Source organism: Notolepis coatsorum (assembly GCF_963971535.1).
Source record: "Notolepis coatsorum genome assembly, chromosome: 2".
NCBI lineage: Eukaryota > Metazoa > Chordata > Actinopteri > Aulopiformes > Paralepididae > Notolepis > Notolepis coatsorum.
The window spans coordinates 148,240,996-148,268,585 of NC_140166.1; the positions used below are offsets into that span (position 1 = coordinate 148,240,996).

Consider the following 27,590-nt stretch of genomic DNA (forward strand, 5'->3'; position numbering starts at 1 on the left):
GGATAACCTTCGTTCGTCTCCACTACGTGACGTCAGCGGAAGTGTTTGGAGTCAGTCAGTGTGCTGCTTGGAGAGAGAGGTCACACGGGTCCAACAATGGCTGCTGTACAGGAGGAGGCCGTTATTAAAGCAGGTATTGTATAATATACAACATAACACTTACTGAATGGTCGAGGTGAATATTGTCTGAGCTGTGTAACGTTAACGCGAACAGAAATAAATAACCTCACAGTGTGCTAACTTAGCTAACGTGTGCTAACGTCGCATCATGCAGTTATATTAAACTGTTACTAGCTAAGTTATACATACATGGTATATACATACTGAATTGAGTGAATTCCAAGTTCACACATCCTCAAGTGATTTAACATGTGGCCTGTCTGTTTGGTTTGACTTGTTGTGATGATGTCAAGAAGCTAACCATAGCTTAGTTTATATATAATCCATGATTCTCAGAGAGGGAGACTATTTATTTGTATGGTTGTAACGTTTATGTAGTTTAATAACTTGTACGTGTACTATTATAATGTTCTTGTGGTTATGCAGTTTGTGTACATGTGTAATAATTTGTCTGCTCTGTTAACATCGACATACATTGACATTTTACGTCAAATGTATACTCTTTTCTGGACTCTTTTTGTATCAAACAGTACTGTATTTGCAAATCTGGTATGTCATAAATGTATAGATGTAGCAGTACTGTATATCTGTATGTCATGTATGTCATGTCCTGATGAATTGAAAATGGGGGACCCGATGTAAACAAGACGAAAGTCTTTCTCTGGTCTGCATCCCCTTAACAATTGTATGTATTGAGCTGTACTGTATTGTACCCATTCTGCAATCTGTTAATAAAGTTTTCAATCAATCAATCAAGACCTGTAAAGGGACTACAGATGGAAGTTAGCCTCTGGCTGTAATCTGACATTAATATATATATACTGTCGCTATTTTAAATACAATAAAAAGGTCCTGTTTGTCTGTGTCTTGTTCAGAGGAGCCCCGTCTGAGGCACGTGGAGACTGATGTCCTGATTCCTAAGATCATGAGGGAGAAAGCCAAGGGACTCTGTGTTGAGAAGGTCGAAGGTACTGTCTGTCTGTCTCTTCTCTGTCTGTGACCTGTCTCTTCTCTGTCTGTCTGTCTGTCTGTCTCTTCTCTGTCTGTCTGTCTGTCTCTTCTCTGTCTGTCTGTCTCTTCTCTGTCTCTTCTCTGTCTGTCTGTCTCTTCTCTGTCTGTCTGTCTCTTCTATGTCTGTCTGTCTGTCTCTTCTCTGTCTGTCTGTCTCTTGTCTGTCTGTCTGTCTCTTCTCTGTCTGTCTTTTCTCTGTCTGTATGTATGTCTCTTCTAGGGATGCCCCGATCACGTTTTTTGCCACCGATACCGATCGTCTTGAGCCATATCATCCGATACCGATCGTTTTTGGTTTTATATAAAACATTTAAAAAAATATATATATACTTTAAAAAAAAAGATTTTTAATAAAATATATATATTATATAATTATACTTGTAGTTGTATTATCTGCGAGACATCGCCACCACGCAACAAGTCAAAATGCTTGCTATCTCCACTGTCTGTGTGTATACTCTGCTTTGGTCAAATCACATTCAGCATGCCCTCAGCAGGGTATCTGCGGCTCTGCAGATATACCCTACTCCCTCAGCTAGCCCCGTACGTGACTGCGATGCAAGCCGGGGCTCGAATACGCATCGAATCAATGTTATAAGACATTGATATCAGGAGCTATCTGTAGCTACTGCTAGCCGGCTAGATAACGTTAACACTTTCGCGGCCACTGGGGCCCGTCTAATATAATGGTTGAGGGCCAGCTTTTGTAAACAAACGTGTGGCTTTTTGTACAGCTAAATCTATACTTTATAGTATTGCTATCTGTCCATTCTCATTGTCAATTGAGTGCATAAACCGTCCCTTCAAAATGGTTTAAAGAAAAAAAAATTCATCAATAGGTTCTCATTTTATAGCGAATTTGGGCTAGTATATTTTCTGGAAGGCTAGTTATAGAGCTAATAGCTGCTAACGTTATATCCAATGGCATTTCCGTTTTACAGATGCTACAGAAATAACTCTAACTGCATATGATCCGGACGATCCCAAAGCATGTATGCATGAAAGGGGGGGGGGGGGGCGGGGGACGTTGTTTATTATTATTGATTACCAATAACCGTGTTCGTCTAAGTAGCCACATACGCTGGTCGGCTGGTTGAGTATCATAGCAAGCTCTGATCGGGCTGTAATTTACGTGAAAAAGATCTTACCATGAGCCGGTGGGATCCCCCCGAGCATTTCCCCGTTATCGATCGCCATCTGGTAGATCGATATGTCCATTGGCTGATGATAAATCCCCTTATTGCATGGTGAAATCTGCGATTCGAAACGTAATCCAAGCTGCAGATCCAGAATCGTGCTACTCAAATCTCCGTTAAAAGACAACAAAGAGACTGATCCGTTCGCCCACAGGGCACATTGCAGTAGCGCGATAGCGCCCCTAAGAGGATCTGGCCGGTATTGCACATTGTCAAATTCATAGAGTAGGGAAGATCTGCAGTGCCGCTCGGCGACTTTGAACAGGTTATTAAAATGGAATAAAAGCAATAACAACTTCCCACGGATATCTCTGTGATTCTGTCCACAACGCATGGATTCGAAAGCCGGATATATCCGTGCTTCGTCCCCAATGTGTTAAGACAACGCCTCAGTGAACTATTTAGTTTAATGGGACATTTCGTTTTGAACAGTGAGCTAACGTGAGCTAACGTGAGCTAACGGAGGTATCAACATGCACTACTAGACTATTGCTGGAGCATTTGTTGATATCAGGAGCTATCAGTACCTAGCCGGCTAGATACCGTTAGACAATGCCTCATGTATTAAACTAAAAGTGAATAGTTGACTGGGTAATTTTGTTTAAACAGTAACTTTAGCTAGGTAGCTAACGTTAGCTCACGGTCCCATGCACTAGACTAGAGCAGACTATTGCCCGAGGCAATAGGAGCCTCCTCTGTGTTTACACGGGTAAGGGAGGGGCAGGGGAGGAGGAGGAGGAGCGGCAGTTTGCAGCTCCGTGTGTCTGAGACAAAAGTCAGCGAGTGAGATCTCCGCTAAGAATTGGATCATGTTTTTTGATCGGAATTCACAGATCTCATATTTATACTGAATATCGGCCGATACCGATCGCTGGCCGATCGATCGGGGCATCCCTAGTCTCTTCTCTGTCTGTCTGTCTGTCCGTCCGTCCGTCCCTACTGTGGTTTGAAGATAGTGTGTTTTCTTATTTGGCAACTAGTCGAAAAACCACTGTGTTGCTTTGCCTCAGCGGTGGTCTAGTTGGAGTCATAACATCGATAACTCCTGCTCTGTGGTTGCTGTAACCTGCTGTGAAATCACTACTACTTTGTGTACTGTGTACATACTATCATAGTGTCTTTATACCTGTATCACTGTACATATTAATACTATCATAGTGTCTTTATACCTGTATCACTACATATTAATACTACCAGTATGACTTACTATCATAGTGTCTTTATACCTGTATCACTGTACATATTAATACTACCAGTATGACTTACTACCATAGTGTCTTTATACCTGTATCACTGTACATATTAATACTACCAGTATGACTTACAGTTACTACCATAGCGTCTTTATACCTGTATCAATGTACATATTAATACTACCAGTATGACTTACTATCAGTGTCTTTATACCTGTATCACTGTACATATTAATACTACAAGTATGACTTACTACCATAGTGTCTTTATACCTGTATCACTGTACATAATATTGATACTACAACTCTGCACATACATCTGATTAACACTATTACTCAGTAGTACTAATTTATATATTTTATATCCAGTTTAATCACCTGTACATTGTATATTACTATTGTACTTTACTTTTACGTTTGCACTCTGGTTGGATGCCAAACCTTTTTTCGTTTGTACTGTACTATGATGATGATACATTTGAATCTAATGTAATCTAATCTACTATTGTGGCTGTCGTGTCATGATTAACAACAACTGTGCTACACAAGCTAAATCATGATGATACAACAGTCCCAGCCAGGTCTGGCCAGGTTGTGGAAGGTGTCCGTCTCAGCCGGGGTCCAGCCAGGTCTGGCCAGGTTGTGAAAAGGTGTCTGTCTCAGCCGGGGTCCAGCCAGGTCTGGCCAGGTTGTGAAAAGGTGTCTGTCTCAGCCGGGGTCCAGCCAGGTCTGGCCAGGTTGTGAAAAGGTGTCTGTCTCAGCCGGGGTCCAGCCAGGTCTGGCCAGGTTGTGAAAAGGTGTCTGTCTCAGCCGGGGTCCAGCCAGGGTCCAGCCAGGTTTTACCAAGTTCTAAAGACAATTGAATTAAAAAAAAAAAAAAAAAAAAAAATCTAACCCTAACTAACCGTACTGTCATGCACTTGTCCTAATAAACTAACCTACACTGTAGCACTCAACACTTTGATGAACATTGTTGCTCAGCTGATAGAGTTGTGCCCTTCCTGATGGCTTGTCGTACAGAACTTGTAAGTCGCTTTGGATAAAAGCGTCAGCTAAATGACTAAATGTAAAATGTAAATGTAATGTAAATGGGAGACACTCACTGTGTGCCAGACAGGCCACAGCATGGCTAAACCCTGGCTAGTGGAGACGAGGCCACAGCACGGCTAAACCCTGACTCGTGGAGACGAGGCCACAGCACGGCTAAACCCTGGCTAGTGGAGACGAGGCCACAGCACGGCTAAACCCTGACTCGTGGAGACGAGGCCACAGCACGGCTAAACCCTGGCTAGTGGAGACGAGGCCACATCACGGCTAAACCCTGGCTAGTGGAGACGAGGCCACATCACGGCTAAACTCTGGATGGGTGGGTGGGTTGAGTCACATCGGGTGGTGAGTGGGTGGGTTGGTTAAAGGTCCCCTGTCTTATAAATGGCCTTTTCCAGTGTTTAGCATTGTTTTCTAGCAATGGGGGTTTGTATCAATGGGGTCTGTGTCTCTAATTCTCATTTTGGCGGATTGCTCTAATTCAGTTGAGACAATATCCTCCCCCAGTGAACTAAGCCATTCTGATTTGACTCGCTCCCTGACATCCAGGGTACAAAATAGTCACACGCCCACCGCCACAGGCTTGTAGATATAATGTTTGGCCGTCATAAATTAAGGCCTGGGCGCCATCTGGCGGCCAACTAAATCCACTGCATGAGTCGGCATTAATATGATGCAGGGTGTAGCCTCCAGCTGAGCGAGAGAAATGTCGTGGGAGCGGGTGGAAGTTGCCCAATCTGGAACAATCTCCGGGGCTGCAGCTGGACCCTATTGGATGCGGGCGTGGTGAGTTGAAACGAAAGTGAAACTGTGTGTGTGTGTGAGATGCGCTCTGCTCACGAGATCAAGTTTGTAACATGAGACGCACATGAGATCTGTCTTCATCCGTTCTTTAGCCTACTACAAAAAAACCCTGCAATCGCGTTTTTGATTGTGCTCTGATATTTAATTTTGCATTTGATTTGACCAAATATGTGGAGGCATATTCCCGGAGTAGCTCCCCCGGGTCCCCCCTCAAAATTAAGAAAAACAGGCGACAACATTAACGTTGACGAGTCAGTTGCTACCACCAGCACCACCGATAACACTGCACCTGCTACTAGCGTCGGTGTAGTTAGGACATTTAACCAGAAATGGTACACATCTGATTCCGGGAAACCGCGAGAATGGCTTAAATTTGAGGGGGGGGGGGTAAAGTTTTGTATACCATGTCGTGCCAAAGCAACGGATAAAAGAAAACGAAATTCATTTGTCATCGGGACGTCGGTAATGAAACTGGAAGCCATCAAAAGCCACGAGACGTCACGCTGTCACAGGGACTGCTCTGTTGTATACAAAGCACAGTCTACTCCGCTCCTGGCTGCTCCGACTGTTGACCAAGCTGTCAGAGTCGACTCTGGCTAAAATGCGGATACTATTCCGTAACGCCCACGCTATAGCGAAAAAATCAAGACCATACAGGGACTTGGATGTGCGAGTAAGTTTATTGTGTTTTTTTTATAACGTTAGTCCAGCATGTTCATATAGGTGTGTCGGCTTTCACTTTCAGCTAATTATGGTTGTAAAGCCTACCCAGTGGAATTGTTTACATAACAATGCATGATATTATATATTATTATATTATTATTCCATACAAGGCTGGATGCATTACAGACTCCGCTAACATCCCTTGTTGCCTTGTAGGTGGCAAGTATGGATTTGTTTATCTTGTTTGAAGTTGTTTTAATATGTTCTTTAATTCTTTTGCTTCCATATTGTAAATAAATTCGCAATAAATTATTTGCATTTAAAACTATTAACGCCGACTCATTCCTTCAGTCCACTCAAAATTAGGCTAATATTCCTTATGTTGTTTATGATATTAATTGAAAATAGCATACGAGAGTATTATATAGTAATAATAACACATGGCGATATACTAAAAAGCTATTTATAATTTTTGGCTTGTAAAAGATCTGGATGGCTGGTAGTTTTTAAAATCTACCAGCCAAATGGCTGGTAAGTCAAAAAGTTAAGTTTGTTCCCTGCTGACATCAGTAGGTGCTGCTGATCTGCATAACTAACGACCCCTCTATGGTTGTAGCGCACTCAACAACAGAGCGAGTGGAAATACTGACACTTCCTCAAACGGGTTGACGTGCGCGGGTGCCGACAGAGAGAATCAACAATTCGCTCAACAACGGAGCAGTGGGAATAATGCGGAAGCGGTCTCCCTGTCCCTGACTCTCCCTCTCTCCACGGTCCACCTGCATTTGACACACAATCGCTGGAGCCGCTCACACAGCGCACATGCGCGCATGGAGCGATGTATCCTCCCTCTCTCTCCCTCTCACTCAGTCATTCTCTCTCTCGCTTTCTCTTGTATACATGTATCACGCTGTGTGAGTGACTGTCACTCAAAGCGCTTATGGGCGGAGCCCAGCCCAAAACAGCTTGAAATCTTGAAGTGGAAAAATGCTCCTTTACGGTACTTGATTAGAAATACAAAACAATGAATAAAAAAAAAAAAAAACGTACATGTGTTCCATAGACTCAGGAATTGTGTAACATTGTCCAAATAGTGAAAGGAATAGCAAAACATGGGACCTTTAAGTCACATCGGGTGGTGAGTGGGTGGGTGGGTTAATCACATCGGGTGGTGGGTTGGGTTAATCACATCGGGTGGTGGGTTAAGTCACATCGGGTGGTGGGTGAGTGGGTGGGTTAAGTTTCATTTCATTTAATTTCAAACCTTTATTTTAACTCGAAAGGCAACTGAGGTTTACCTCATTTTACAGTCACGTCGAGTGTATACAGAAATGAGCAACAAAAAAAAGCATATAAAATCACAACAAAGACAACAAGATGAGGCAAAAAGCAAGGATAACAAATCAATTAAAACACGTAGCTTGATTACTTGATTGACAAAGGTTGGAGACGAAGGCTTAACTTAATTGCAACATAGGGGAGAATTCCAAGCTCCAAGGACTTAGTCTTAGTTCATTCCATGAGCTAGAGGGGCATCATAATAACAAAATGCAGATGTACCCTGTTCAGAGCAAACTCGGGGGACCTTTACACTTTGAGTGCCAGCCACGGCATAATTTGTTATTTCATGCCAACCGTTGAGTGCCAGCTGACGAGATATGCCGTTTTTAATCGTTGTTTTTTTTATTAGCGATTTCCATTCATATTTCATCAATCTAGCCTCACGTTACCAGTGGAGATCTGTCTGAACTCGAATAGGGAAAATACCGCCCCCTATCGTCTCCCGGATGGTAATGCACGCATTGGAATGGACTCAATAAAAATGGATTGAGAAAAGAAAAATCCGGAATCCACATTTTACTTCTCGGGCAAGTAACCCAAGCGGAATGATATACAGAGTCCAATTGCTTCAACGTAGATGCAGCTGCATGCCTATAGATAACATCACTATAGTCCAATACTGACAAGAATACTGCATCTACAACTCTCGTCCTACTGAGCAAAGGGAAGCTAAGTCACATCGGGTGGTGGGTGAGTGGGTGGGTTAAGTCACATTGGGTGGTGGGTGAGTGGGTGGGTGGGTTAATCACATCGGGTGGTGACTGGGTGGGTTAATCACATCGGGTGGTGGGTGGGTTAAGTCACATCGGGTGGTGGGTGGGTGGGTTAATCACATCGGGTGGTGGGTGGGTTAAGTCACATTTGGTGGGTGGGTTAATCACATCGGGTGGTGAGTGGGTGGGTGTGTTAAGTCACATCGGGTGGGTTCCGGTTCCGGGTCGGAAGGATGTGAGTGTCTCTGAGCCACGCTGCCGCTCCCAAACTTTTATTTTACTTTAAAAAGCCTTTTTTTTTTTTTTTTAAGGTGATTGAACCACTAATATACAACATCCGTATCTAAGACTGTACTATTCGACCCAAAAAGGAAAAATAATAACGAGCGTGATGACTGCACGAGTCTTGAGAAGCGAGACCGCCCCTGTGGATGGGGCTACCATGGCTAAGCTAATGGATGAGCTCAAACAGGCCTTCACCACGGAGTTCAGAACGTTTGCTGCCTCGCTCGAGACTAGACTCGACGGCTTCCAGCAGGTGGTCGCAGACCATACCCAACACCTGACCTCCGTGGAGGACGGCATGGATAGGTGGTCGGATAGGATGGTGGAGCTAGAAGTCGGATGCACAGCTCAGGATATAGTCATCGACAAGCTAAGAAACAAGCTAATTGATGTTGAATCACGTAGTCGGCGTTCTAACATTCGCATCCTGGGCCTGGACGAATCCCTGCACAGCAACCGTCCCAGTGTCTTTTTCGCGGAGGTCCTGGTGGAAATCATGGGGAAAGATGTCCTCGCTACACCACCGGAGCTTGACCGTTGCCACAGGACGCTAACACCCAGACCAGCACCAGGCTCCAGGCCTAGGGCCGTAATTGCCCGCTTACATCACTACAAGATCAAAGAGACTATTATCCTGGAAGCTCGCAAGAGGAGGGGGAATCTGACATACAGAGGGAAACCAGTCGCTATCTTCGAAGATTATCCCCCCCGAGGTGGTCGAGCAACGTTCACAATACCGTGATGTCATGGGGCCCCTGTACAAGCGCGGATTTAAACCATCGCTCCAGTTCCCTGCGAAGCTAATCATCCGAACCAAGGAGGGCAGGCTGCATCTACCGTCGCCCAAGGACGCCATGGACTTCCTGAGGGCCCGACCCAGAGGGACCTCGACACCGGCTTCGCCAGGGCGAGACGCAGACCCGACACCGGCTTCACCAGGGCGAGACGCGGGCATGACGCTGGCTCCACCAGGGCGAGACGCGGACCCGACACCGGCTTCACCAGGGCGAGACGTGGGCCTGATGCTGGCTCCACCGGGGCGAGACGCGGACCCGACACCAGCTTCACCGGGGCGAGACGCGGACCCGACACCAGCTTCACCGGGGCGAGACGCGGACCCGACGCTGGCTCCACCGGAGCTGAACGCGGACCCGACACCGGCCTCATCAGATCCTGACGGGGTAGTAGCGATGGAGCGTTAGCATACTGCTACGGCTATCGCACAGAAAGGGGTCGCATTTGGTATCTTATTACATATGTGAGTATGGATGAATACTTGACATTAGGCCTCGCCTGGAAAGTTATCTTTTTATTTTTCTCATTTGACATAAGGGGAGGGGGGGGACAAGTATGTTATGACTGTTGTACTGATGCACGACCATAGCCGCGGGCTAGGTTGCTAACTGTTAACGTTTCGGAAGGAGCGGGACCTATTCTATTCCGTTTCGGATATTTCTGCCACGCTTATGACTTTTGCGCGATATACCAGCTCCCGGCCATGTTTTTGATCATGGCCACCGGGATGCATTTACTGTTGATTACACGTCGAGAGAGATGGGGTCTCGTGGCTGCGCCACCTGTTTGACTCTCGACCGGTTCATGCAACCCGCATGGCTCCCATTAATGTTTGCTGCTGACAATGTGCTCGCGGGAGCGGCGGGCGGCCCCCGGCACAGCGCCCTCCTCTGGTGGGGAGGCATAACTGTGTAGGGTCGAGCCAGCGTCAGGGGAGATAACAGTCTCGCGGACAGGGTATCGCCCCCTCCCGGCCTGGTGGAGGTACTGCGCGCCTGTTTTGTCGCAGCATGCCTGGCAGATACACCCCCCCCCCCCCCTTTTTACCGACAGTTCTGGGTTCCAGCCGTTGACCTTACTATTGGCTTATGGTTCAATTTAATTTTTTATTTTTTTTCTTCTTGTTTGCTTTACACTCTGAGGCACTTTTGTATACAGGGAAATGTGGCAGTTGGCCATGGAGATGGTTCTACGAGTGGTAGGTTTGAAGTCTCTGGAAATGTTGGTGAGTCCCTGTGATGTTGGGGAAAGACCCACCGGTCCCACACATTTATATGTTTTTTATGTCATTATTATATGTTTTATGTATGGCTCGAAATACGTGTGCATAGTGTTTAGGTTAAGTGAATTCTACATGCCCACAGGCTTGCCCAGGTCTGCCCCACCTACACGCCCTTCAATGTTCTATGGCTACGGCTAACTCTGAGAGCTTCAATCTCTGCTCCTGGAATGTTCGAGGCCTGCAGAGGTTGGCTAAGAGGAAGGCGATTCTGACCTTTTTAAGGAGGGAGAATGTGTCGATCGCTTTTTTACAAGAAACTCATATGGGGCCCAACGACACTGCTAAACTCCAAAAGAGCTGGGTAGGACAGGTCTTTGCTACAAACTATTCTACGTTTAGTAGGGGCGTGGCCATATTGATCAATACAAATCTCCCCTTTAGACTTATAACTTCCTCTGTGGATAGCCAAGGTCGCTATGTGATTATCAAAGGGGTTCTTAAGGGTAAAGAAATTACATTTATGAATGTATACTGTCCCCCAGGCTATTCCCCTGACTTTCTATCCAAGATATTTGCTGAGTTTAATGGCCTGGCCTCTGAGAACGCCTTTGTGGGCGGAGACTTTAATTGTCACCTCATACCGTCTCTTGACAAACTCCCACCCAGTCTGGCTCCCCCCTCTAGGCAAGCAAAGACGCTCACCTCCCTATGCGAAGACACTGGATACTCGGATGTCTGGAGAACCCTTTGCCCATCAGAACTGAAGTTCACCTTTTTTAGCGGCCCACACAAGAGCAACAGTAGAATAGACTATTTCTTCATCCCTTCCTCTAAGCTCTTTCTAGTATCGTCCTGCACAATCGGAAGCATCGTTCTATCGGATCACGCCCCTATATACCTGGTCTACTCCCTGTCAGAAGAGAGAGCGCTGTCGAGGCGTTGGCGCCTCAACCCATACCTCCTCAAAGATGATATATTTGTCTCCTATTTCGAATCTGAATTTAAAATGTTCTACTCAATTAACTTTCGCTCTACGGATAACCCGTCTCTACTCTGGGAAACATCTAAGGTATTTTCTCGTGGACTGATTATATCTTATGTATCATCCAAGAAGCGCAAGAAAAATGAACAATGTAAACTTCTTGAATCCAAACTAGCCGACCTTGAGAATCAGCATGTTTCAAACCCAGCCCCGGCTGTGCTTATGGAGCTTACGGCCACCAGAGCGGCGCTAAACACTCTTCTGATCCAGGACGCCGAATATTCTCTTAAATTTGCCAAACAGAGAATGTACGAACACGGTGACAAGCCGGGTAGGTTCCTGGCTAACTTGGCAAAAAAAAGGGCTGACACCCAAGTAATAGCCTCAATCTCCGACTCCAACGGGGTCAGGTCCTTTGACACCAAAACTATTAACAAAGAGTTTGCCTCTTTCTATGCCCAACTCTATAGGACCGAGCGACCCGATGGTGCTCTCTCTGACATGCAGGCCTTCTTCGCTGAATTACACCTCCCTAAGGTATCGAAAGATCAGAACTTGCTCCTTAACGCCCCAATTACGAAGGAAGAAGCTCTGGGCGCCCTTAAGGCTATGCCATCTGGTAAGGCTCCGGGCCCGGACGGTTTCGGATGCGAGTTTTATAAAGAGTTCGGTCATATTCTATTAGATCCCCTGCTGGCAATGCTTAATCACTCCGCTGAAGTTGGAATACTGCCCCAGTCTCTACGGGAGGCTAATATCTGCCTTCTCCTTAAGAAGGGTAAATGCCCTGAGGAGTGCGCCTCCTATAGGCCTATAGCCCTACTCAATTCGGACCAAAAGTTGCTTTCCAAGATCCTGTCCATGCGCCTGGAAAAAGTACTCCCTTTTATTATTAATGAAGATCAGACCGGTTTTATTAAGGGTAGGAACTCTACCGACAACATGAGACGGCTCCTCAATGTCATCCAAATGACTCGTCAGACAGACCACCCCGCGGTGGTTCTGTCTCTCGACGCGGAGAAGGCGTTTGACCGTGTAGAATGGCCGTATCTATTTTTAACCCTCGCTGAATTTGGCTTAGGTGACACCTTTATTGACTGGGTCAAGGTTCTTTACAACTCGCGAATGTCGGCGGTCCTGACTAATGGACTTAGGTCTAGCAACTTTCCTCTGCAGCGGGGGAACCCCCAGGGGGATCCTCTTAGCCCTTTACTATTCGACATGGCCATAGAACCACTCGCACAGGCCGTAAGGCAGTCAGCCGAGATCTCAGGTATTAGAGTGGGCGGGAGCAGGGGCGGACCTAGCACATTTGGCGCCCTAGGCGAGATTCACCACTGCACCGCTTTTGCGTTAGTCTTTCTTTCCTCCCATGCTCAATTCTATAAACACTTGACCGATACCCATCAATGCACAGCGCTCTAGCATGTTCTGACTGTGAACACCTAAAGCTGAGGCTCAGACCGACCGACTGTTTTAGATTTTTGGCTCATTTCCCCTTATGTTAGAATTTTTTTTATGTAAAAATAATGGTTGCAGATAGAGGGGGGCGCCAAAACTGCACAGAGAAAAAAAATATTAAATTAAAAAGAAATTAAAAAAAAATTAAAAAAAATATTTTTTTAATATTTTTTTTGGCGCCCCCCTCTGGGTGGCGCTCTAGGCGACCGCCTATATCGCCTGTAGGAAGGTCCGCCCCTGGGCGGGAGGGAGCACAAAATCACTCTTTACGCGGACGACGTGCTGATCTTTGTGTCTAAGCCTGACTCTTCAATTCCATGTCTAACCCGCATGATTTCCACATTTGGAACCTTCTCGGGGTACAAAATAAACTTTTCCAAATCCGAAGCAATGCCACTTGGGACACTCAAATCTATCCCGATACTGCCCGAGCCCTTCCCATTTCGCTGGTCGCCCTCCGGCTTCGTTTACCTAGGAGTATTTGTGACACCCACCTATGATACGTTGGCTAAGGCCAATTTTCCCCCTCTTTTAGACACCATAAGGGCAGACTTAGTTAGATGGGCCCCCTTACCGATCTCCTGGCTGGGTAGGATTGCCCTCGTCAAGATGAACGTACTCCCCAGACTGTTGTACCCTCTTCAAATGATCCCAGTGCTGCTGACAAACAAGGTTATCAAGGTGCTGGAAGGCTGGCTAAGCTCATTCATTTGGAATGGGAAGAAACCGCGTCTGAAAATGGCCAAATTACAGATGGACAGTGAAGATGGGGGTCTAGACCTACCTAATATTAGACACTACCAACTGGCGGCACACCTTAGGGTGATGGTCGGCTGGCTCAGAGCAGACCCACTGTCAATATGGCTGGACGTTGAATCCTCGCAATCTAAGTCCCCCTTGTGGAACCTACTATTTATCAAAGACTTTAGGTCTGTGAGGAAGGTGTGCTCCAACCCCATCACATTATGTTCCGTCAAGGCCTGGAAGACTGTCCGTAAGGTGGAGGGCCGAGCCAAGCTGACCTCTCCTCTTACCCCGATTGTAGACAATCCCGACTTTAAGCCAAACCAAGTCGGCGGCGGCTTCAAGACCTGGTATAGGCAGGGCATAACCGATCTTGGCCACCTGTTTGATGGCCGGACCCTAATGTCCTTTACACAGCTGCAGCAGCGATATGGCCTATTGAAAGCGGAATTTTTTAGGTACCTACAAATTAGGCAGTTTATCACCAAGGACACCTCACTTTTAACTGACATCTCCACCTCGCAGGTAGAGAAAGCCCTCTCCTTACAGATCCCCAAAAAACAAATATCTATCTTCTATAGTACTCTGAACCTTAATTCATCTTTATCTTCCTATGTTACTAAACAGTCCTGGGAAGAGGATTTGGACATAGAAATCACAGATGTAGACTGGCAAGATACGTGGACCTACGCAAAAAAAATCTCTGTTTGTAACCGCACCAAGGCCATCCAAATTAGAATATTGCATCGCATTCATATTACCCCCGCCCGTAAAAGTAAAATGGATCCCAATACGTCCCCACTTTGCTTTAAATGCAAGATAGAGATTGGAAATCACGTCCACTGTTTTTGGACCTGTGTAAAACTACAGAGCTACTGGTACGACGTTGTAGAAGAACTGTCTGACATATTTCACACCCCCATCGAGCTGGATCCCCTCTGCCTTTTGCTGGGCCTCCCAGATATTCATGTTACCAATTCCAAACATAAGAGACTGTTCAATTTGTTGACATTTGCTGCTAGAAAGAACATCCTGTTGTTTTGGATCAAGGACGAGGTCCCGTCAATGAGGTCATGGCACAATATCATAATGGAATGTATCCCCTGTGAGTATATTACGTGTATGCTGCATTCCAAGTTGGACACTTTTTATGAGATCTGGGACCCCTATCTGTCGCATATTGGGCCTGCACTGTCCACCACTGTATTCGCCGGATTTCCCCATTACCAGTAACCTCCCACTGCTGCCTTGTTTTGTCTACGGTACTGGCATTGTAAATACTGTACATGTCCTATTGACTACAGTGGCACTGTACATGTTCTCTTGACTGCGGTAATACTGTACATGTTCTCTTGACATCATACTGGGAGGCACTCAGGTGACCTCCGTGGAGTCATGCCGATTCCTCGGCATGACCATCTCCCGGGATTTGAAGTGGGAGCTCAACATCACGGGCCTGCTCAAGAAGGCCCAGGGGAGGATGTTCTTCCTCCGGCAGTTGAAGAAATATAAACTGCCGAGGACCATGATGGCCCAATTCTACACGGCCATCATTGAGTCCATCCTCACCCACTCCATCATCTCCTGGTTCCCTGCTGCAGCGGCAAAAGATCTTGCCAAGCTGCAGCGGGTGATTCGCTCCGCGGAGAGGGTGATCGGCTGTCCCCTGCCCTCCCTCAGGTCCCTGCACGACTCCAGGGCGCTGAAGAGGGCGAGAAAGATCATGGCCGACCCATCCCACCCCGGTCACAGCCTCTTCACCCTGCTCCCCTCTGGGAGAAGGCTGAGGATCCCAAAGGCTGTGAAAGCTCGACACAGACTGAGCTTCTTCCCCTCAGCCGCCAGGCTGATCAATGCCTCAGGCCCCCCCCCCCCCCCCCCCCCCCCCCCCCCTCTGCCCCCAAGTGACACTGGCTCAATGACTTTGACTGCACTGCACTAGTCCGTACTGGATCTCTGCACACTTCACTTTATATATATATATGTATTTTATTTATTGATTAATCCCCCACTGCACTGTTTTCGTTTCTTGTCTGTGTTGGTGTTTGTTTACTGTGAAAAAAGAAAGAATGCATACACTGTATTGCTGCAACAATTACCAATGTGTTTTACACAAATGGCTCAATAAAGGAATCTGAATCTGAACTACAGTAGTGCTGTACAGGTACCCTTGACTACAGTAACACTGTACATGTCCACTTGACTACAGTAGTACTGTACATGCCCACTTGACCACATTGATACTGTACATGTCCTCTTGGCTACAGTAGTACGGTACATGTTCTCTTGACTACAGTAATGCTGTACATATACCTTTGACTACAGTGACACTGTACATGCCCTCTTGACTATAATAATACTGTACAAACCCACTTGACTGCATTGATACTGTACGTGTCCTCTTGGCTGCAGTAGTACTGTACAGGCACTCTGGGCTACTAGGGAATACACGGTCATATGCACACGTTCACAACACACATATATGCATGTACACATAAAACATATACATAGGTAAAGCACACGCACATATGGGTAGGTAGAACACACGTATATATAGCACACGAGATAAGGCGCACACGTGAAAGCCACACTTATTTTATTTTGTTTTATTTATTTTATTTTCTATTGTCATTTCCTTATTTAATTTGTATTGTCTTTTTTCTTTTCTGTTTGCCTGTCTTGTAATGTTATTACTGTTGTTAGTGTCATTATTTTTATTATTATTGACGGTATTGTATTGTGATGTCTTGTTCTATGTTGAAAATTGAAAATAACAACATTTACAAACAATAAAAAAAATAAAAAAACACCGGGTGGTGGGTGGGTGAGCACATGCCCAGGCGTCACCCGGAGATAAACGCACTAAGCAGCCTGACTGGGCAGATGGACTTCAGTGTGTTTGTGGAAACCTCACAGGCTCCCTACCCACTCTCTTCCCCATCCCCCTCTTATCTCTTCCCTTCCTTTCTGCACCTAGCTGTCCTCTGGTGTGGATGGCGTCTAGAGAGAGGGCAGATAATTTTTTATTCGACTTTCATTTGATTGAGCAGGTCACTTTAGAAGCCTGGCAGAATCTGTGCACATAAAATGGCTTACAATTTACCTCAATCTCAAGCCCTGCCCTCTTTTCTTGATCCACCAATCACAACGGTTGCTTCCCTCGGACAAACAAAGTTTGTAGCCGCTTTTGTTCCATGTGGCCAAAATGATTTGAAATAGCCAAGTTTAGTAAAACCGCAAGCGCTGACCGGCATCTACTCGCTAAGTAGAACCTCCTAGAAGAAGAGGACGATGATGTCATCACATGTTCAAGTTAACTTGGGACCAGCGCAGGACCAGAATAATTTTAGTTTAAAACGTCAAGATAACAAGTCACTTTGAGTAATATGACCATGTCTTCCCCACAACATGTTGGTGGTAATAGTGATTCGATATTCACACACATTCATGCTGAATATACAACAACAGAAGCCCATCAATCTACGTAGCTAGCAACTATTCCACTTACAACTATTCCACTTACAACTATTGCACTTACAACTATTCCACTTACAACTATTCCACTTACAACTGATTCCACTTACAACTATTCCACTTACAACTATTCCACTTACAACTGATTTCACTTAAGTTTCAAGTTGTTTTATTTGTCACGTATAAGGTACATGTACATTACAGTGAAATGCTTGGTTCTGTATGAGCCCCTAAGAATGAGCTTCATACAGTAAAAGAGGAATAACAATATACAATATACTTAAGCAATAATACACAAGAACCAGTGGAATATCAGGAATATTGCCACGGCTGTGATGTGCCCGCAGCCACGAGAGCAAAGCTCGATTGGCGTAGGCATCACAGAGTGGCAATATTCCTGATATTCCACTGGTTCTCGTGTATTATTGCTTTTATACAGCAAGTTGCACCGTCTGTGAAAAATATAGGATGAATACAGACAATTCTATGGTCTTTATATCGATATCAGTGAACTTGGCGTAGAAAGATAGTTCCTAAAGATGTATCATTGCTATGGAATTTCAAATGGAGTAGGCTATCAACCGCTTGGCAACGCAAACAAATTACTAGAATGTATTATTCTAATTGAACGTACCCGTTAACTATAAACGAGTGGCTTCATAGATATAGAGGACAGGTATTCATAAAAACAGCATTATTAAACAATAAGGGAGGGATGGGGGTTGCGTGCAGCATATAGGGGGGTGACAGGGTCTTTCCACCTGCAGAACAGCTGTGCGCTGTCTCTGCCACGTCTCTCCAGCAGTCGGTGATGCTGGCGGAGTGGACGCACTTGTGGACGCACATTACAGCACTCTTCTGCTTAGACTCCTCTATATCTATAGTATCCACTGGTTTATAGTTAACGGGTACTGTAGCGACTATCCTGATGTCCTGGTAGATGCTCGGCTGGGTGCGGGAAATCCACGTCTTTGACGCGCAACTAAAGATAAAAGTAATGTCCAGTCGTTGTCACTTGCCGTTGGGTGAAGTTCCCATTTAATTCAAGTAATTAACATAAATACATGGTTGCTGAGCAAAACAATAGATTACATAAATTGATATTATGATGGTGAAACGAGCGTGGTGCATGCAGTAAAAACCGAGATCTCTCCGTCGCCCATACCTTGATTGCGCAATAGCCAACACCTCTGCCTCTATCCATAAACCCATGCGCTCCGCGCTGCCACCCAGTGATGAACTTAACCAACTACAGACATGACACAAACCAATCAAAATCAAATAGCTCCTACAGGTACGTTAAATCAAATGTAGCGCTGTCCGTGGAGTAGGTCATGTTGACAGTGTCCGTTTGATGAATGGCAGTTGAAACTTTCTACAACATTCAATATTCATGGTGATTTAACCGTGAGTGTATCATGAATATCATGAGACACCATGAGCTGCCAACTAGCAAACTTGTGCTGTGGGAGCCAACACACTGGCATCGGTCACAAGGACATCCCACTCTCACCTACGTGGACGTACTCAGGAGAGATGCGGGAGCAGAAAGCACCGGCGAGCTAGCCAGATGCATGGAGGATCGGGATGACTGGAAGCACCGATGGAGGGCCCGTCTGAGGACGACCTAGATGATGATGATGCTTAGAACGCTCTCGACCAATCACAATGCATGGTCGGACCTACCTGTTGTATAAAATACAATATACAAACTAAAGTACAGCCTGAGTACAATGAAGTAAAAATGCAGACTGATTCCACTTCCACCTGATTCCACTTACAACTGATTCCACTTACAACCCTCAGTGTGGCTGAGAGCGCTGCTCTCTCCTCCTGCTCGTCCTCCTCCTGCTCCTCTTCCTCCTCTCCTCTCTCCTCCTCCTCCTCTCCTGCTCCTCCTCTTCTTCCTCCTACTCCTGCTGCTCCTCCTCCTCTCTCCTCTTCCTCCTGTTCCTCTTCCTCCTCCTCCCTGAGAGAGCTGCTCTGCACTGAGGGACAGAGGTCTCTGTTGATTAGATTAGTCTCGCTGCTCCGCTCCTCACAATTGGTTTTTCTGTCGTCGTCGTCGTCCCCCCCCCGTCTGCATTCTGATGTGTCTGTGATAACCCCCCCGTCTGCATTCTGATGTGTCTGTGATAACCATACTGATGATGAAGGTAATTATGACGGTCGGTCGGGTGTTCAGAGAGGATTCTGAGAGGTGTGAGGGAGGCTGCGTGGAGGGGAGAGATGGAGGGAGAGGGGGAGAGATGGAGGGAGAGATGGAGCCTGACAGTTAATTAAAGTCTTGACAATGAGCTCGCTAACGGGCTGAAGACCCAAATCCTTCAGCACCTCTTTTACACTCAGATTGTCACACCTTCTCATCTCCAGTGCTGCGCCAGCCGAGCCTCCCTAACCCAGCCCCCCTCCCTCCCTAACCCAGCCCCCCGCTGCAGCTTTCTGTTATGATCTCTGCCTGAGAAACGGCTGCTTTTACCCTTACCGTACATGTATTTTATTTCTGTCTGTCTGTCTGTCTCACCTTCTCTGTCTGTCTCACCTTCTCTGTCTGTCTCACCTTCTCTGTCTGTCTGTCTGTCTCTGTTTTAAAAGATAAGTTACAGGTTTCCCAGAACAAACTCATTAGATTAACTCTAGGACTAGCCTCCAGAGCACATGTGGGCAAACACTTCCAGTTGCTGGGCTGGCTCCCTCTGGAAGCCAGGTCCGTTCAACTTCAGCTCAACATAGTTCACAACATTTATAACAATAGGGCCCCCACTTATCTGTATGTTACTTACACCCCACTTACACCATATGTATATTTCTCCCACCCACCCACCCCCTCCTAATGTACAGTCTCCTCCCCATCATATGTATATACTCTGTCAGGATCTATGTGTAACAGTACTGTATATTTGCATATCGTATATGTCACAAATGTAACTACTATATACCTGTATATCATGTATGTCCCTATGCCATAAATGTCATGATGTCATATATGTTGCGTATGTCATAAATGTTACTATGAATTGAAAATGGGGGACCCTGATGTAAACAAGACAAACGTCTTTCTCTGGTCTGCATCCCCTTAACAATTGTGTGTATGCCGTACTGTATTGTACCCATTCTGCAATCTGTTAATTAAAGTATTCATTCATTCATTCATCTTACTAATTATTTTCAGTGGAACAGGGACATGCATACCCATAACACCAGAGCCAGCATTGCCGACATGCGTATTCCAAGGTTCAAAACAAATATGGGCAAATGTTCTTTTAAATTCTGGGGAGCCACAAATTGGAATTAGCTAACTTCACAGCTAAAATGCATCAGTAGCCAACACAATTTTAAGAAAAAAGTCAAATCATGGCTCCTCGACAATGTCAAAAACTAGATTTTAAAATGCATGAAAATGTTGTCTGATACATTGTTGCCTGTGGCTACGTTTGTACTGCAATTTAAATGTTCATGTTTATGCAGTTTGTCAAATTGTTATTTGTGGTCATGTTTTGTATTGCTCGTCTGTCTGAGACCAAGGACCACAATGGAAATAAGTCTGTTTGTGTAGCATCCTTGATGTTTTTCTGGAATCTTGTGTTTTTTTAAATGTCAAATCAAATCAAATCGGTCTCTCCTTCCCTCTCCAGCCTTCAACCACTGCTGTAAAGACAACGGCTTCTCCATGTTGTTCCGCTGTCGGGAGGTGAACTCTGCCCTGAAGGAGTGTCTGACGACATAGTGAGTAACATGTATTTATTAGGGTGAGGAGAACATAGTGACTAACATGTATTTATTAGGGTGAGGATGACATGGTGAGTAACATGTATTTATTAGGGTGAGGATGACATAGTGAGTAACATGTATTTATTAGGGTGAGGACGACATACTGACTAACATGTATTTATTAGGGTGAGGAGAACATAGTGACTAACATGTATTTATTAGGGTGAGGACGACATAGTGACTAACATGTATTTATTAGGGTGAGGACGACATAGTGAGTAACATGTATTTATTAGGGTGAGGACGACATAGTGAGTAACATGTATTTATTAGGGTGAGGACGACATAGTGAGTAACATGTATTTATTAGGGTGAGGACGACATAGTGACTAACATGTATTTATTAGGGTGAGGAGAGACGACATAGTGAGTAACATGTATTTATTAGGGTGAGGACGACATAGTGACTAACATGTATTTATTAGGTTGAGGGTGAGGACGACATAGTGACTAACATGTATTTATTAGGTTGAGGGTGAGGACGACATAGTGAGTAACATGTATTTATTAGGGTGAGGACGACATAGTGAGTAACATGTATTTATTAGGGTGAGGACGACATAGTGAGTAACATGTATTTATTAGGGTGAGGACGACATAGTGAGTAACATGTATTTATTAGGGTGAGGACGACATAGTGAGTAACATGTATTTATTAGGGTGAGGACGACATAGTGAGTAACATGTATTTATTAGGGTGAGGACGACGTAGTGAGTAACATGTATTTATTAGGGTGAGGACGACATAGTGAGTAACATGTATTTATTAGGGTGAGGACGACATAGTGAGTAACATGTATTTATTAGGGTGAGGACGACATAGTGAGTAACATGTATTTATTAGGGTGAGGACGACATAGTGACTAACATGTATTTATTAGGGTGAGGACGACATAGTGAGTAACATGTATTTATTAGGGTGAGGACGACATAGTGAGTAACATGTATTTATTAGGGTGAGGACGACATAGTTAGTAACATGTATTTATTAGGGTGAGGACGACATAGTGACTAACATGTATTTATTAGGGTGAGGACGACATAGTGAGTAACATGTATTTATTAGGGTGAGGACGACATAGTGACTAACATGTATTTATTAGGGTGACGACGAAATAGTGAGTAACATGTATTTATTAGGGTGAGGACGACATAGTGAGTAACATGTATTTATTAGGGTGAGGACAAAATAGTGAGTAACATGTATTTATTAGGGTGAGGGCGACATAGTGAGTAACATGTATTTATTAGGGTGAGGACGACATAGTGAGTAACATGTATTTATTAGGGTGAGGACGACATAGTGACTAACATGTATTTATTAGGGTGAGGACGACATAGTGAGTAACATGTATTTATTAGGGTGAGGACGACATAGTGAGTAACATGTATTTATTAGGGTGAGGACGACATAGTGAGTAACGTAATGTATTTATTCATCAGCACCTTGGAATGCCATGAGTGCAGTAAGGCTGTTTTCCCGAAGCCTGTTTTTGGGCTTCGAATTTCGTCAGGGTTTTTTGAACGGACGTTTGAACCTTTGTTTTTAATAATAATAATAAAAAAAATATATAGTTTATATAATATAAATAGTTTTTAAATATATATATATTTTTTTAAATAAATTAATATCCTCAAACTAAATCCTCAATTTAAATAAAGTGATTCATCTGATTAAATGAGTATTTAAATCAAATTTATTTAATGAATATAACTCATCAGTTTTAATACTATAATATTAGTGTAGCCTAATCTTTATCTGCAACTGTGAAGAAAAACCCCATTGGTTTAAACAGAATGAATAGACACATATGTCACAGGTGTAGATATGTCCATCTACACCTCACGCACAGTCACCCACTCTGGTCAAATAGTCAGCGATCCCTCCCTCCCAGCACACCACTTATTCCAGCGCACGCCCTCAGGTCGCTACAGGTCGATTCTAACCGGACATGCACGCTTCACAAACAGTTTTTCCCCACAGCAGTCCGAACACTAAACACCCTGCCACCCCCCCCCCCCCCCCCTTTGCACAGACGGGCAAGCATCCGAACTGAAATTAACATGAACTGAACTGAATTGACACTAACTGACACTTGTTATATGTGACTGTCCTGTATGTATTTATGTATTTATTGTGGGGATTGGGAGGTGGGAGGGGGGCGTTTGATGCTCCATGTTTATGTCCCAGTGCTTAAATAACATGCTGTACCGCAAACGATTACCACCAACCATAGTTGTGTGGCATTAAAGTATCTTCTATCTTGTATCTTTTAAAATGAATATATTATAGAATTCGAATGTTGATTTTAGAATTCGAATGCCAACGTAACGAACGAAGGTCCGGACGTTGGAACGTTTGGGCTCAGCCCTAGAGTGCAGGTGCTTTCATCATGGCTCCAGTCGGAATGTGTTGGTGTCACGCTGTACCTATTGAAGTGCACAGGACCAGTGTCCACAAAGCATTTAACAACATAGTTTAGCCTGATCGGTATCGTCTATATACCAGTGGTTCTCAAACCTCTCCCCCAGCCGTTCTATGTATTTGTTAAATTCCACCACCAGCACACCTGATTCAACTAATAAATGGCTAGTTAAGTTGAATCAGGTGTGCTGGTGGTGGAATTTAACAAATACATGGAACGGCTGGGGTGCTTCGAGGAGAGGATTGGGAAGCACCGGTCTATACTAAGCCAGATCAAATTCAGATCCTTTTTTTTGTTAAAAGATTAATTAAAACCATTTAAGGGAAAGCTGTGATGTAGGCTATTTTTTTCTTTAAGCAGAACTATTAAATTACCAAGCATTTCTTGCCAACATTGGATTGGATTTGACTAACTTTAATGTAATTGAAGTGTCCACTGTGCTGCTGATTTATCCAGAAAAATACAAATATCGGATCACATCTCGGTATCGGCAGATAATCAATATTAAATTACTTGGATCTGGGGCAGAAAAACATCCCTAGTTTAGGCTTAGGCAAAGACTGTGGCGCCTCGCTCATCTCTGAACATCCTAGCCCCATCCAAACCTGAAACATCCAACCTGATAACAAATCCAAGAGGTTGGCCTAGTATTTGTGGCTCCGGCCTGACTAAATGTAATAATTATTACTACTAATTAGATTATATTAGATTCTAATGTATTGTCATCATTACAGCACAGTAGTAACAAAGTACAGTGCAATGAAAAGAAGTTTGGCATCCAACCCTAACTCATCCAACCAGATCATCCAACCAGAGTGTAACCCTAACCTATCCAACCAGAGTAACCCTAACCCATCCAACCAGAGTGAAACCCTAACCCATCCAACCAGAGTGTAACCCTAACCCATCCAACCAGAGTAACCCTAACCCATCCAACCAGAGTGAAACCCTAACCCATCCAACCAGAGTGAAACCCTAACCCATCCAACCAGAGTGAAACCCTAACCCATCCAACCAGAGTAGGGATGTCCGATATTATCGGCCTACCGATATTATCGGCCGATATCGGCATTAAAATGTGATATCGGAAAATATCGGTATCGGTTTTCAATTTATTTATTTTTTACATTTCTATGGAAATGATGTCCGATATTATCGGCCTACCGATATTATCGGCCGATATCGGCATTAAAATGTGATATCGGAAAATATTGGTATCGGAAATTAAGGGTTGGACAATATCGGTATATCGGTATCGGTAAAAAAGCCAATATCGAGCATCCCTAAACCAGAGTGAAAACCCTAACCCATCCAACCAGAGTGAAACCCTAACCCATCCAACCAAAGTGAAAACCCTAACCCATCCAACCAAAGTGAAAACCCTAACCCATCCAACCAGAGTGAAACCCTAACCCATCCAACCAAAATGAAAACCCTAACCCATCCAACCAAAGTGAAAACCCTAACCCATCCAACCAGAGTGAAACCCTAACCCATCCAACCAGAGTGAAACCCTAACGGTTAACCCATCCAACCAGAGTGAAACCCTAACCCATCCAACCAGAGTGAAACCCTAACCCATCCAACCAGAGTAACCCTAACCCATCCAACCAGAGTGTAACCCTAACCCATCCAACCAGAGTAACCCTAACCATCCAACCAGAGTGTAACCCTAACCCATCCAACCAGAGTAACCCTAACCATCCAACCAGAGTAACCCTAACCATCCAACCAGAGTAACCCTAACCATCCAACCAGAGTGTAACCCTAACCCACCCAACCAGAGTAACCCTAACCATCCAACCAGAGTGTAACCCTAACCCTAACCCATCCAACCAGAGTGAAAACCCTAACCCATCCAACCAGAGTGAAACCCTAACCCATCCAACCAGAGTGAAACCCTAACCCATCCAACCAGAGTAGGGATGTCCGATATTATCGGCCTACCGATATTATCGGCCGATATCTGCCTTAAAATGTGATACTGAATGAACCTGCCTATTTATTCAAATAAAGGTTTGATGATGATGATGATGATGATGAGATATGTAAAAAGGATTATATGCAGGTATGTACAGACATGTGGATATCCGGTAAAGAATACATATATATATATATATATTATATACAATTAAACTACGGATTCTCTTTCTTTTATCAAATATTTTTATTTCTTTTTATACACAAAACAAGACAAACACAATACAGTAACAATAACAAGACCTCACAATAACACATTAATAATAGCAAAAATAATAACCGCATAACATAAGAAATCTACTTATACTATTACAGACACCACAATAGACACCACAAAAGACATTTCCTCCTATCCCCCCACCCCAGGACCCCCCAACACCCCACCCCCGATTATCTTTTTGCTGGTATGAACCAGAAAGCAGCCCAAACCCATCAGATTCCAGATGCCAAGCGCTGGTGGTATATTCATTATGAGTAATTAAATAATGATCTATAACAGTAATTAACTCTTTTCTTCTTCCAGCTATAAAGACCCCGCCTTCTTTGAGGAGTGTAAACAGGAGTACATCCGGGACAAACTGGAGTTTCAGAGGACGGGAATCGCCACCAAGAACAGGTCACAGAGGGTGCCCACCAGCATGTAATCAAACAAACAGAAGCCATCTCTGTTTTTAAAGGAGAGGAGTCTAGAACCAACTCCCCTTTCCCATATGCCCTACACCCCGGTTTCTTAAACTATGGGTCAGGAACCAAAATGGGTCGCAGGCTTTTGTCTGGTGGGCCCCCACATCACAGGGTATTAATGTTTGTGGTATGTTTCAACAGGCCTGAGTCCACATCACAGGGTATTAATGTTTGTGGTATGTTTCAACAGGCCTGGGTGAACCACGACAAAAATAAAAGTCTCATTTGGGTCCCTGACTTGACCTTCCCTAGACACTGATCTGGTTTCGTACATATAGTGGCAACAATGTTGGTTGTTTTAGTTTGACAGTCTAATAAGTAAAATATTTAGGGATGCCTTCACTTAGTCGATTAATTGGTCGGTTTGATGTTAGTCGACTAGTGCTTTTTTATTTAAGAATAAATAAATGTATTGTGTTTTTCCCATGCCGAATAAGTTATTAACTGAAAACGCTAAGTACATGTCTGATGCTAAAGAGGTCCTTTTGCATGATTGCATTTGGAAAACACAATTTGCTGTCAATTACATCAACAAAATGAGTAGACTATTAATTGACTAAGAATTAATTTAGTTGAGGACAGCCCTAGAAATCGTGCCTATTTTATGTGATATGTGAGCAACATATTGTCTTTTGCGTGTGCGTATATGCAAAATATTATACATCAGAAGGCAGTCGAGACATCTTTTGTCAATTGAACCAGTAGTGTACAGTAGACATGGGGAATATAACTCGCCAATCAGCTTAATTCCTATTGTAGAGACATTTTCAGAAGAACTACTTTGCTAGGGAAACCGCTTTTATTTATTTTTTTCTGATTTCATGTCTGATACTGTAACACAGTAGGGAATAAACTAGGATGTTTCTGAAAAGGTCTAAAGTTACAGCAGAGACGGTTTCAATGTGTCGCTAGGGAACAGCTTGGACACACGTTTATTTCCTGTTGCAGTGTTTGAATTCCTGTCCGCTATTGATTTGATCAAACGCATGTTATGTTGTCAAGTTGAAACAGTCTATTCCCTCTTTAGTTACCACTATTCTCCACTTGCACAACGTGAAGTAGGCAGAACCATTTTCAACCCGGAAGTCCTACCGGAAATGCCTACTTCACGTTGTGCAAGTGGAGAATACACTCCATCCTGTACAATCTAGGTCAGAGTTCAGGGTGAAGGAGCTAGGGGTCGTGGTTCGAGGGTCGCAGAGTGAAGCCATTAGCAGAGGATGCTAGCTATCTGCTAAACCTTTGCTTCCCTGTGTTAATATTGTACATAAGCTTTGGTTTGGTTATTTGAGATAAGTGATGAGGCAAGGCTATTGGAATAGGGTAATGATGATTATTCTGCCTTTGCTGAGCTTGATAACTTGAGATCGTCGTGTGTTGAGAACATGTTTTAGTAATGTTCAGTATTGATAGTGAAACAAATGTGTTTCATGCATGTCATGCAGACTCTTACCAACTCCAGAAAATAAACATCCATTCAATTGTAATTACTATATTGAATTCAAGAATTAAATTTACTGATAAGGAAATTGAAAGGTTTAATCATCACTTTTATTGCAAACCCAAGTAACATTCACAAATAAATCTGCCTTAGGCTTGAGAACATTATAGATTGATTGCTGTAAAAACATTCAGACATGTGTTTGATTTAATATCAATAAAGATGGAAATCAATCAA

General features: G+C 44.1%; 1 protein-coding gene across 1 annotated transcript; it reads left to right on the forward strand.

The window, feature by feature from the left end:
• On the forward strand, positions 1–27,590 carry cmc1 (C-x(9)-C motif containing 1). The gene is made up of 4 exons (XM_084338203.1): positions 1–133; positions 996–1,088; positions 20,687–20,777; positions 25,752–27,590. The coding sequence occupies exons 1-4, from the start codon at positions 97–99 to the stop codon at positions 25,870–25,872; spliced, it is 342 nt and encodes a 113-aa protein (XP_084194329.1). The 5' UTR covers positions 1–96; the 3' UTR covers positions 25,873–27,590.

Bases quoted from the DNA above. Each gene is read 5' to 3' on its own strand.
- cmc1 (XM_084338203.1), top strand. From the start codon at position 97: ATGGCTGCTGTACAGGAGGAGGCCGTTATTAAAGCAG. The intron at 1,089-20,686 runs GTACTGTCTGTC...TTCCCTCTCCAG, and splicing joins CTGTGTTGAGAAGGTCGAAG to CCTTCAACCACTGCTGTAAA. The intron at 20,778-25,751 runs GTGAGTAACATG...TTCTTCTTCCAG, and splicing joins AAGGAGTGTCTGACGACATA to CTATAAAGACCCCGCCTTCT.